Genomic DNA, 14,016 nt, shown 5'->3' on the forward strand with positions numbered 1-14,016 from the left:
AAAAAAAAAAAAAAAAAAAAAAAAAAAAAATAGAAACCTCAGAATAGCTCTACTGATATAACTGCTATTTCCTGGGGAAAAAGAGGAGTGGGTGGGGCAAGAATTTGTGCTGAATATCCTGAGATGGCAGGGAAAGGTGACTGGTTTTGATGTGGATCTATTTTTAGGTGTAAGCTTTCTCTGCTGAGGAATTCTCCTTAAAGTAGATTGGAATTTGACTTTCTCCAAAGCTGTTTTTTTTAAAAAAACCAAAACAAAAACAAAACAAAACAAACAAACAAAAAAAAAACACCCTTGATTTCTGCCTCTACTAACTTTGATTTTCTTATTAAAAAAAAAAAAAAGTCCAGTGAAGTATTCTTCTCTAAAGGATGTGGGAAGCCATTTTTTAACTATGTAGTCTTCTCCTGAGAGAAACTGACAGCTCCACCCAGTTCAGGATCTCTGGCAATAAATGCTGAATTTCAAGGATATGGAATCTTGTTCATTTAACAAACACTGAGGAAGTCTGTGTTGCTTAATCCTGAATTTATTGGACTAACCACTCCCTTCCTTTCTGGGGTGAAGAGGAAGAATGTAGACCATCAGGTCAAATGTTTCTTCAGGCTGAATGAATAACTGTATAAGGGACACTGAAAGAGAGATATGAAGAATTCTTTTTAGAGTGCTTATTTCAAATAGGAGCAGGGATTACCCAGTCTTTAGCCTTTCCCTCAAATGGAAGAGCATCTGGCTGTGCGTGAGGAGATGTGCTGTTGCTGAGCTCTACCACTAAGAGCAGATCGGATAAGTGAAGTCCACTTAATCATTCTGGACCTCACTGAATTGATAATATGTGAGTCAAATGGAATTATTGATATGGTCTTTCTTTAGCTCCAGTTTTTATTTACTCTATTTCTGTTTTTCCCAAAGGTTAGAGGTACTTAGGAACCAGAGCAGAAATCAGTAGTAGTAGGTGGATAACAGCTTGCTATTTGGTATGTTCTCAATTTTAACAAAATTAATCATAAGGTTAATGATTAATGAAACCAAGTGAGCTCATTTGGTTTCTCTACCCACACTTAGAGATGAGAAAACTGAGGTAGCGTTACTAGACTTGCTAGAGAGAATACAGTTAAGCAGTTCTTTCCATTTTGCAACTAGAAACACGTAACAGTCTATACTACTTTGTGTATTATTGTCCTTTGTCACAAGTATATTTTCATTTTTGTTGTGAAGGAGCACTTCCTCCCCACTAGGCTGTAAGTTCCACAAAGGCAGGCATAGGTCAAACTCATTTTCAGTGTCTTTCCAGAAGGTACAGAGTATCTGTTTTCAAAAGTCAAGTTTTATGAGGATAGTGATTCACTTCCTTGTGCTAGAACTGAGAAATTATTTTAAATATGGTTATTGACTATTTGTGGAAAACATACAACTTACCCTGTGACTTTTGGTAAGATATCAAGAGATGTTGATAAAAACCACTTACATCCTCTTCAGAAAAATGCACACATAATTATAAACATATGTAAATTTTGTGTTGTTGATGAGGACTTTGATCCTCAGAACCATTTCTATAGCGATTTGTTGATGATGGGTCAAGAACACCTTTTCTGTGTCATGCTTCTGTCAAAATCCATTATACACAATGATTTCCATATGTAAACAGGTAAAATAAATGAGTAATCATAACTTTGCTTCATTAATTTTGGAAATAATAAGATTAGAGATTTTCCAGGAATGTGTAGCTAGAACAAAAGTGGGAATGTGAGGCCTGGGTGACTGAGATCACAAACTGGGAACAAGGTAGTAGTAGGAGAATGTACTGCTAAAAAGAACATTTAGACGGAGTGATTATGTGGATTAGGTCAAAGGTTTAGATGGATGGAATAAAGAAGTCATTTAGGACCTAGACATAAGGGCTGCTGACATCCTGAGGAAGGGTAGAACTGGCCAATCTAGCACAGAGCAGGCCTCCTCTGAATGGCACATAAGAAGCAATACACTCACCCTTCCACTCAAGGGAGAAAAATACAACAACAGAGTTTCTGTTTAAAAGGCTTAAAAACTGTGCACAGTCTTAAAAAATCACATGCCTGAGAATTTTCAGTTTAGGAGAAAAGAAAATAAAGCTCTAAAGTATATTGCCAAATATTAGCCTTCACCTCTCATGTGTTTGCACCCAGCAGAGTCAGTAATCATTTCTGATTCCTGAAGTTCAGAGAGTGTATTAGCTTTAGGTGTTAAGATACAGGCTCTGGAATTAACAATTCTTTTTCTTTGGGTTTTGGTTGATTATCCCGTAGAAACAAAATGCCTTTGCTTGGTTTGGCAGAAATGCAAGAAAGATAAGCTGCTTGGGGAAGAGGGAACCTGTCCCAATCCCTGACCCAAGGTCTTTTCATAATGTGTGCGTCAGCATGAGAAATTTTCATATGTAATGCCGAAATCTAATTATTTAGTTTGGCTACAAAGGATTGGCGAAGCATGCCTTAATCGTTTTGATGCTAACATAGTCACAAGGCAACATTAATTCATTTGGAAATGATAATACTCCATGTTAGTCACTATTTTTGCAGCTGTTTTCCCTTGTCAAGTTTGTTTGAAACTGAACCCAACAGAATTGGTTATGGTGAAAGAAAATAAAGCAAATGACTATGTCAACTTTATGTTTATTTTCCTCACTGTAGAAGGAGAGACAAAAAATAAAATACACAGTTTGTAAACATCTTCCTCCTCCCATTGACATTGCTGTAATTCAGGGACTCACCATGTTTCAGGAACGTCTGGGTAGTCTTCCCAATTCCACCTCTCCCCATTCTCATCTGCTGAACACTGCAGCCAGACTTATCTTTCTAACACTCAGTTATAGTCTTTGTTACTCTCCTGCATAAAACATTTTAGTAGTTTCCAATCTCCCACATAATAACGAAACTCCCCAGCCTGCCACCCTAGGCCCTGATTATCTAGAAGCTGCCTTTATGTCCAGTCTTGCTTCTCATCTCCCACACATATTCTCTGTGTTCCAGCATAGTAGATTTCTTCCATTCTATAAATATTTTTTAAGTGTTTAATTCATCTCGGGCTTCAAGCTAGGTGCTAGGATTCAAAGGTAAGTAAGAAACGGTCTTTGCCCTGAAGGAGCTCACAGTCCAGAGTAGGAGATGTACTAAAAATGCGGTGCGTAAGTGCAGCATGTGATGATATCTTCCCCTGTACATTCCAGTGTTCTTCCTGCATGGAATAAACTTTCTGTTACATATTTCCTGTCAAACTTCTATCTATCCTTCGAGACTGTGCTCAAATTTCACCTCCTTTTAGGAGGTGAGGCACAATTAATTACTTGAAAGATGTGTTAACATTTTGTGTATAATTCTATTAGAATTTATTTCACATGCATTGTCTTTTTTATACATATCTGTTTCCACACTGATCTGTGAGCCACTTGCAGGCAGGGCTCACTAATCACACAGCTTTAACACCATGCTCAATGCCTAACATGCACTAGATGCTTATAAATACTTGTGGAATTAATAGCTTTCTAATATTACTAAAATATCATAATAAACATAGGGATGTTCTCATCTTCATAATATTGGTTTTATGGAAGATGAGATAATATGCTTTTTTAGTAGAACTTATTTGGCCCAAACTGAAGTTTAGGAATAACATTTAAAGTGATAATATTTATTGAACTTTTTCTATCTACCAGAAATTGTTCTAAGAACTTCATATAAATTTTCATCTTTAATCATCATGGCAACAATATGAGTTGAAAATATTATGATTACTTTTTTATAGATTTTGTATACACTTTAACAAACACATTATCACTATAAATAGATGATACTTGCATACTATTTAATATGTGCCAGGCACAATTCTAATGCTGATCATCTACTGACTCACTTATTCTTGACACTAACATGGCTTATTACATAGTTTCTGTTATTATCCCCATTTTATAGATGAGAAAACTGAGGCCGAGACAGGTTAAGTGACTTGTTCTTAGTGAGTTGGGAGGTTAGGAGATGACTCTTGTAGTCAGGACATAAATCCACACTCTTACTCATTATGCTAAAAAATGCTACATTTTGTAATTAACAGTGCAATGCATGGTCCAAAATAACTGATTATGATTCATGGATACTTGAAATAATAACTAGTAAAGTACTTAGTTGGATCAAGATAAACTCCTGGGAATCGCCTCGCATATTTCGATTTTGCTCATTTCAATCTTTCTTAAACAAGGGAAATCTCATGGAAGATACAGAATTGCCTGACTGAAGGAAGGTTTGTGTGAAATGTTAGGGCTTTAGATTATATCTGTCTTAGCTATTCTCTTGGTTTCATTCTTCTCTTCTTAGTTCTACTTTACAGTCTGTATGGAATGTTTGTTGGATATTAGCCCTGCAAAAACAGGCTTACTGCACTTGGAACTGCTAAAAAATATTATACTATTATGTCTCTGATCTGAAAAATGATTAAAGTTATATTTAGCTTAATAAAAAAATTAACATACAGTTCAGATTTCCAGCCAGTGTACACAAAGCATGGTTCATAAATATTAATACAATATTTGTGTTTTGTGAAACCACACTCACTGGAGATTTCAGATAGTATCATATCTTCTTCAATGTATTGCCTTTTTGTTTGTTAAAGCTGAGACAAAAGTCTAGCTTAGAAACTAAGGGAAATAATATTTACCCATTGTAAAGTTGAAAAAAGAGTGAAGGGAATGCTCAAAAATATGAAATAATAATAAAGCCCACAGTTGATAGATGGAATACATAGCTCTTAAATTTAAGGGGCTCAAATATCCATTTTACAGAGGTTGAAATTGCCATTATACCTTTTTAAAGTATCTTGTTGCTTATTTCCGAGACATTTTCCTTTTTATCTTTCTCATCAATAAATAATAAATTACTTTAAAATAATGGATAGGTTTTAAAGTTCAGTAACATATAATGGACTTTGACAAAGTAATGAGTGATATTTTTACCTTATCGACATTCAGTATTCTGGGATCATAGAAAAGGCAATGGTATTGTAGAACCATGGGGTAAAATCTATTGAAATGATTTAGGTTTCTGATAGGAGTCTGTGCATACCACAATTATAAATGAAACAAATAATTTGTACATACAGACAAGTGTTGAAGAGAAATGGAGACTGGGAACTCCAATTCAACTATCTGCTTTGTCACCATGTGATTTTGTGTCTTTAGGGCATATGGCTTCACATTGCTGGGATTAAACACCTTCATTTATAAAATCATGACTTTGCATTAATTCATTTTCAAGGTTCCTACCAGCTTTAAAATTCTGATTCCATTACTGGTTCAGGATCATGTTTATTTCAGAATCCATTTGCTTGGTTTCAAATTCTATGTTTATATCTTCTTCCTGCACATATGAATTAGGAATAGTGTAATCCTTCAAACACAGGCATCAATCTAAACACAGTCAAAAGTAGGAGAGAGAAAAGACAAGCCATTGAGAGAAAATGTTTGCAAAAGACATATCCGACAAAGGAGACTGTTATCCAAAATATAGAAAGAAATATGAAACTCAGCAATAAGAAAACAACCCAAAACACAAATTAAAAAAAAAAAAAATTGGCCAAAGACTTTTACAGACACCTCACCAAAGAAGATATATAAACATCAAATAAGCATATGAAAAAATGCTATCAGGGAAATACAAATTAAAACAACAGTAAGATACCACTACACACCACAGAACACTGACAACACCAAATGCCAATGGGTACATGCAGAAACAGGAACTGTCATTCATTGTTGGTGGAATGAAAAATGCTACAGATGCTTTGGAAGGCAGTTTGGCCATTTCTTACAAACTAAATCTCTGATCCAGCATCATGCACCTTGGTACTTACCCAAAGAAGCTGAAAACTTATGTCCACACAAAAACCTTCACACAGATGTTTATAACAGCTTTATAATTGCCAAAACTTTGAAGCAACCAAGATGTCCTAGACTAGGTGAATGGATTAATAAACTGTGGTACATTCAGACGATGGAATATTAGCACTCAAAAAATAATTTATCAGGCCGGCTCGGTGGCGCACTGGATAAGTGTGCCGCTTGGGAAGCGCGGCGGCGCTCCCGCCCGAGGGTTCGGATCCCACATACAGACTGGTTCCCGCTCACTGGCTGAGCGAGGCGCGGGAGCGACACCGAGGGTTGCAATCCCGTTGCCGGTCCCCGGTCCAGTACGGGGGCAACACTGAGGGTTGCGATCCGTTGCCAGACACGGAAAAAGACAAAAGACAAAAATAATAATAATAATAATAATAATTTATCGGCTGTGAAGACATGGAGGAAACTTAGATGTATATTACCAAGTGAAATATGCCAATCTGGGGGCCGGCCCAGTGGCGCACTGCTACAGTGCACCGCTTGGGAGCGCAGTGGCGCTCCCGCCGAGGGTTCGGATCCCACATACAGACTGGTTCGGCGGCTCACTGGCTGAGCGAGGTGCGGGCGCAGCACCGAGGGTTGCGATCCCGTTGCCGGTCCCGGTCCCGTACGGGCGCGACACTGAGGGTTGCGATCCGTTGCCGGTCACGAAAAAAGACAAAAAGGAAAAAAAAAAAAGAAATATGCCAATTTGAAAAGGACACCACATACTTTGTAATTCTAACTCTGTGACATTCTGAGAAGACAAAACTATGAAGACAATAAAAAGATCAGTGGTTGCCAGGGGTTGGGGACAAGGAGTAAGGATAAATAAGTGGAACACAGAGGATTTTTAGAGCAGTGAAACTATTCTGTATGATACCATAATGGTGGGTACATGTCATTATATCTTTGTCCAAACCCCTAAAATGTGCAACACCAAGACTGAACCTTAATGTAAACTATGAACTTTGGGTGATAATGTGTGTCAGTGTAGGTTCATTGACTGTAACAAACGTACCATTGTGGCGGGGGAAGTCGATAATGGAGGAGGCTGTTCATGTGTGGGGAAGCGGATATATCTCTGTATCTTCCTCTCAATTTTGCTGTGAACCTGAAACTGCTCTAAAAAAATAGTCTATTTTAAAAAAAAGTAGAAGAAGAAATGCTATGAGACTTACGATATTCTTTGATGCTTACTTTGCATATATTGATTAATTTTGTCAGTCTCCAAATATTACTATAGGAAGATGCTTTAAATTATAATTTAAAATTGTGAACACTGGGTTGTGAAATGTTTTGCACTCTATTTTTTTGTATTTACATGTTTTATATTTATTTTAATATTGTGTTTTTATACATAAAATAAATGTTGTGTTAATAAGTTGCAAGTATAATGCATTGCATCTATTTCTAAACCAGTATGTGTTGAGAACTCTAGTTGTTTGCATGTATCTAAATTGGAGCTTTCACAAAATTATATATTCATTTACAAAGTGAGAAAATATGTTTATTGAGACAAGTAAATATTTTGCTTAATAAGAAGTTTTTCTTTCTTTCCTTCTTTTACTTTCCCGTAGACTTGCTGCTTTCAAATAGCTGTATTCCCTTTCTGGGTTCATCGGAAGGACTGGATTTCCAAACTCTTCTGTTAGATGAGGAGAGGGGCTGGCTGCTCCTGGGAGCCAAGGACCACATCTTCCTGCTCAGTCTGGTTGACTTAAACAAAAATTTTAAGAAGGTTGGTTTATTTATATAAATAATTGATTGAATTTATTTACTTTTATCTGTGCTCCTCTTCTGTTTTAAGTGACTCAATGTCAAATGCAGTAGGTCATTTACATTCAAAAAAGAACATATTGCCTCTGATGTGCATTTTGGATTTTTATGGACGTAAGTACATATACATGTTCTTTATTAAGAGTGAATGAATATAATACTAAAAACCTCTGAAACTATGAATAAAAGGCATCAGAATTAGTAAATATGTACTAGGCTGTGCAGTAGAAAAGCAAAGTTTTGGATTGAAGAAATGGCAAGTGAGTTGGTTATTCACCAAGAATGAATATTTATATCTATAGCAATTGTAAAATTAAGTTTTTATTAACTTTCAGTTAACAAATAAGCATATCTTCAATTCATAGTGTGGCTATGGTAGCATTTTAACACCGTACTGTTTTCTCCATACTGTTATTTTATATCTGAACAGGTTTCTCCAATGGCCCAATCATTCTCAGCTGGTGAAGATTAATGTCCTGACTCATTAAGGACAATCTTAGCACTAAGAAAGGAATATACACTAGGTATTGAAAGCCAATTGCTCTTGTATCTCACCTTACCAACTAGCAGTGTGAAACCCAGAGAAAAGGGTGCCACACTGTAGGCCTTATCAATTATTATTAGCTAGTACTTTAGCAAATATTAATATCTGTGCAAGCAGAGATGGATACCAAGACTGGTAGGGATTAAATAATTGATCAGAAGACACAATATATATAGGGCTGGCTGGTTAGCTCAGTTGGTTAGAGCATGGTGTTATAACACCAAAGTCAAAGGTTCAGATCCCTGTACCGGCCAGCTGCAAAAAATAAAATAAAATAAATAAGACATAATAGATGACCTATTCTGCTTCTATGAGGCTATTCGATTGATTGTTTGGGGGGGGGGGGTTGTTTGTTTATTTATTTGTTTTTACCTTTTTTTCAGAAGCCTTACCAAAAAAAAAAAAAAATTAGGAGGTATCGCAAGGTTTCGAGTTAGTAGTTCCCAATATAAGTTTGTCCCACTCAAAAAGAGTTGTTTATAGGTCATCCTAGGACTTTGGACCTTGAAACTTCATATAGCATTTATTTACAATGCCCACTTTAACTTAATCCTCTAATTTTGAGGTGCTTTTTGTAACTAAATATCCATTGCTCAGTTATTGGAGTATTATATGTTCTTAGGACTTTAGTGTGCATATGCGTTGATATCGCTTAATTGATTCCTGCATTCAAAGGATGTTTTTTGCTTTATAATCATTTGATTTTTAAGTAGGTCTTCTGCAAATTTTTGAAGTCTACTGAAGGAAAAAGAGTTATTTCTTATGAATGCTCAGAATTGATAAAAAACAATCCTCAAATGAAAATCTGTGTTCCTGGAAGAAAAAACAAGGGCTAAAATATTGCCATAGTTGTTTTTGACTTCTGTTCATAGAAACACACTTAGAAACTCTTAAGATTAGCTTTTGCTAAAATAAATAAATAAATAAATAAAGTTATCCTGTAGCCTGGATATAGATTAGAGTAAGGTAAAATTAGCAGTTGAGAGTGTGCTAGAATTTGAAACCCTCCATTCTGACATTATAGCTTCATTCCATTTTTCTTAAGGCTGAATTGTTTTCTTTAGTAATTTATTTTTAAAGAACTGATACTCCTAGAAGAGCTGATTGATGGTATCAAGTAATATCTCAATTGCCAGTAAATGTCTAAGAAGGGATGACACTTTTTATGAAAGAGGCCAAAGAAAAGTCTTGGCTTTGCAGTCTTGCTTTAAGAGATGCTACATAGTTTAAAAGGCATTTTTTTCAAATAGGTCCGTTTTAGTATAATAACAAAAAGCAATTCATACTTTTAAAGTAATTTGTTCTTGTTCTGTTCTCTGCCTTCAGGGATTGGGGGAAAGTCTATTTATCTGAAGTCAGTGTATTAGATCATTGCTTAAAATACATTCTGATAGCAGAACTTTCTTCTGTGACTATTTTAAGCAAACTCTCTTTGGCTATATTCCATGCTTGAAATGTGCTAATATTTAATAAAGTAAATGTTTATGAAATATCAATTTCTCTTATGATGTTATTGAAGTAAATGGCTATTTGAATACATTATAAAATTAGAGATTTTCTACATAACTGATACTTCTTTATATTTCTATAAAATGTATAATTCATAAGAGGGTTATGTACTCAATGGTAACAATTTATGTTTATATAGGTACCTACCATTCCAATTTCTATAAATCACTCCTGTGTTAAAAGGAACTCCACAGTAGCTAGTAAGTGTCAAGATGTAGTACTTTAGCAGTGTTTAGACCTATGTGGTTTGCATTGGCTCAGCGCCCCTCGGCAGAGATCCAAACTCCTCTGTGGAGGAAACCACACATGTTGGGACTCTGAGGGGCTGAAGGGTGTCCTTTGTACTCTTTAGAGTTAGAGCAATCGACAACACATAATTGAGTTATGAGTGACTGGTTGGGAATTTTCTCCCCTGGGAAATTTTAAAAAAAGAAAAAAATCTGTGGGAAATACTCAATTGAAGTAACATATATATTACTCTCATCAATTGGCATGGTGTTAGCTTAGAATAAAAGACACCTAACTTGGACTGGTAAAAAATTAAAAAAAAAAAAATTATTATATCATATAATAGGAATAATGTCCAGAGTCTGGGTGGCTCCAGAGATGGTAATATCATCTGCTTAACGATGTTATCAAGGACTCAGTTCTTTCTGTCTCTGTCTGCCAGTCTTGTTGTTGGCGTTATCCTTAGGTTGGTAGCAAGATGGCTGCAACAGTTTTAATGTCACATAACAAGGAAATGAGTAGGGGAAAAAGATCATCACTTTTTATGTATCTTTCTTAGGAGCAAGGAAAACTTTTGCGGAATCTTCCTTTACATCTCATTGGCCAGAAATTCATCAATTCCAACTCCCAAACTTGCAAGGGGGTTAGCATAACAATGATTTGTTTATATAAATCATCCCAAGTGAAAGGAGTGTTCAGGAACCAATCACATTGATCGCTACCCATACAGAAAGGGAGTAGAAAACAAACTTTCCTAGAAAAGTAATTTACTTAGAGGACTGGCTTTTTCACTTTAACATGGTAGCCCTAGGCAAACATTAAAGTTTTCTCAGCCAGTCACGAAGAAGTATAAAGATTTTCTAGTTCTACAAGGAAATTATCTGGAAGAATTTATTTTTCTTTCAGGAGATAGCTTTGAAAAAATATTTACTGTCAGTAAAAATCTTTGAAATAATGTATTTTAAAAAAAATCTTCGAAATAATGTATTTTTCCCCACCCTGCATGGTAAAAATTGAAAAATTTGCTAACCTTCACCAATACTTCCGTTGCTTATATAAAAGTTCATTTGCCTCTGTAAAAGTTCTCTGTTTCTTAATTTAATCTAAGCTTTATGAAATCTGGTCTGCCGCAGATCTCTTCAATTTTGGTGATATTATTTAAGTTTTCTCCCTTTAATATTGTAACTATTTTAAGGAGTGACATTGCTGGAAAGGAATAGATTATAATTTAGGTCAAAGAATTAAAGAATATATCATTATTCTGTAGTAATAGCATTTAGCATTTTCTACTAAATATTTCATGGACAGAGAACATATTTTAAAAACTCAAATAACTAAATATGACAAGTGTCATTGGATATATTTCTTAGCAGAATTGTATATTTAAAATGCTACTTTTATTGATTTGGTTTTGTCAGTCTTTAAGCTTGAAACCATTTGGGATAATTTTTTAGTGACTGCAATTTGAATAACTTTTTAAAAATTTTGTTCTTCTACTTTACTCAGTGGGTTTTATTTTATTTTTTTCTTTTCTTTCAACAAATGTCCATTGTCTACTGTTGGCAGTAAGAATGTTGTAATAGAATATAAAACTTAGGTCTTGTCACTGCTCATACCCTAGTAAGAGAGACAAAGCGTAACGTAGTTACAGGACAAGTCAGAAAATGTTTAAATGTCCAAAATAATGAGACATATCACATATCATAGGAATTGGGGATGGGGAAAAAATCACATGTTGTGCATGGATTTGAACTACTAGTTCAAGATACATGAGCAGAATTTGGATTAGTGTTTACTGGTTTTTTTAAATGGTTTACATTTGAATTTGGAACTTGGGGCTTATTGTTATTTCGCTGTTCAATTAGGATGGGTAAAAACATGTTTGAGAAATGGAGCAGAAGAAAGTTTATTCTTTCTTCCGTGTGTAGCTCTCTGAGTTTAAGCTAAGGGAAGTGGATTTTTCTACCCGAGCCCTTAACTTCCTACCCTCTCTCTCAAGTCAGAGGAAGTATGTAAAAGAACTTTAATAGTCCCTGAGAAAGGTGGTCCACTGTTGATGGACATTTACATTCATTTATCATTCATTTATAAGTGATGCATTAGAAACCTGTTCTGTGTACACATTATAATAATAAAAATGTTCGACATTTGTTCAATATGGTTTAAGGACCTATGGTTTCTAAACAAATGATTCTAAACTACATTATATCTGTCATTTTGACTGCAAGTGAACATTCTCTACCTCAACTAGCCTTAAGTAGTCCTAGCAATAATTCATGTAAAATCCAGAGCTCTCTCCATATAAACTTCAGGACTAATATATACAAGCTGAAAGGCTCCCCCTTCTTCTTTCTCAGTCTTTTTCTAAATGGAGTCATACTTGATAGTGTAAAAAAAAAAAAAAAGAACCAAAAAACAATCCACTACTCTATTTGGTTATGTTACTTAGCTAGACTTCTGATTTAATGAATTGTTGGGATCCTTCCATCTGAAAATGTTACTTATTTTGGAAGAAGTTCAAACCTGCATGGGTAGAATGAGTCTCTAAAGCATGATGCAAGCACAGGTCACAAAAACAATGATTTATTAAACTGACTACTGCTTTTGTATCCACATTACTCAAGCATTTGTTTCTTGATTTTCTTTATTTTTTCTTTCTATCTTTGTTTTTTTTTTTTTTAAGGTGGGCTCTAGCAGCAGGTAAGTGGTCTAATAAGAAGTAAGCTTACTCTGAAACCACAATTATTATTTATTTTACCTGCTAATCTGACAGTTACTGATATGTCAGCCCATGTCAGTATAAGACAACATTATTTTTCCTTCTGAAATCCCTGTCTAGCTCTGTGGGGCTAGTTCTTCTCCCGGGCCTGGTCAATAACTCCAGCTGGCCCCATAGCTCCTGAGGCCACTCGTAGGTAGTACAGACAATTGTTATCTAGAAATTAAAAGGTCCAATCTAATGTCAGAAAACTCCCAACTTCATTTACAATTACACTCCTCTTCCTCTGCTGTCCCCGCTTGGGCCTGCCATGTGAGGGAGGCGCCAGCAGTGGCGAGATGTTCAGAGTTTTCCCTGTGGCCCCCACCTAGCATTCCTCCTCCCAAGCTTGATAACCACATTGTAAACCCCTCCAGAGTCAAATCAGGAGGAAAAAGAAAGAGTAGAAAGAGGTTCAGCGAAACATTTACTGGCATTGTCAGAGGGACATCGCTTCTCAACTTTCTGGCCTTGTCAGATGTTTAAAGTTGACTTTTCTGTCAACTGGCATGTATGTCTTCATTCTTTATCCTGAGACAGATTCAGTATCACCAAGTGTTCGCTTCTGGAGTCTTTTCACTCAACCCTCTTGAATGGGAGGACCACAGTTCACCTTGTGACATCCCATTTTTGAGCATGGCTCGCATCTGTTCCATGGAAAGCCATTACGTGCTTTTTCTGGACACACTGTGGAATACTATGACACTAATTTAGCCATGTTTTTCATTGCAGCTTGTCCCTCTCTCCCCTTTAGAATTCAGTCCACAATGTCCCACAAAAAGCATGTTCAATAGCAAGTGCTTCTTGAGGTTACATCAAACCGCCTTCTCTGGCCCCTGCTCTTCACTCCTGGGGGTTGTAGGACTTATGATACGACTATCTCAGAAGAAATATCTTTCTCAAGGGGAAGGAAAGAAATTTCTAATCTCTGGTTTCTATTTTATAGCTTTGACATGGGTAAAATAGTCTAAGTCATTCTTGGCCACCTACTTTGAAAGCTTTTGCATCTTGAGGTAGCACCTCATTTTTTGCCTTGGGTAAAACATCTCTTTTCACATCATGCTATCCTATCAAAGCTATAAAATAAGGTCTCAAAAAAATATTGCCTTCTGGCTAAGATAAGTGTAATATCTGTTCTTATCAACATTGACCCATTTTTAAATAATCTTCAAAATGTATTTTCAGGGCTGGCCAGTTAGCTCAGTTGATTAGAGTGCCATGTTATAACACCAAGGTCAAGGGTTCAGATATCCATACCAGCCAGCTGCCTGTATATATATATATATATATATATATATA

At 35.7% G+C, this 14,016-nt stretch overlaps 1 protein-coding gene across 1 annotated transcript in view; it reads left to right on the forward strand.

Annotated features, from left to right (window-relative positions):
* The window catches only part of SEMA3D (sema domain, immunoglobulin domain (Ig), short basic domain, secreted, (semaphorin) 3D), a 193,396-nt gene that overhangs the window by 77,162 nt on the left and 102,218 nt on the right, over nt 1-14,016 (forward strand). Inside the window, exon 4 of the mRNA XM_008586731.1 lies at nt 7,480-7,640. Coding sequence (XP_008584953.1) covers nt 7,480-7,640 — 161 coding nt within the window. The remainder of the gene's footprint in view (nt 1-7,479; nt 7,641-14,016) is intronic.

Source organism: Galeopterus variegatus, unplaced genomic scaffold (assembly GCF_000696425.1).
Source record: "Galeopterus variegatus unplaced genomic scaffold, G_variegatus-3.0.2 Scaffold112, whole genome shotgun sequence".
NCBI classification, from domain to species: domain Eukaryota; kingdom Metazoa; phylum Chordata; class Mammalia; order Dermoptera; family Cynocephalidae; genus Galeopterus; species Galeopterus variegatus.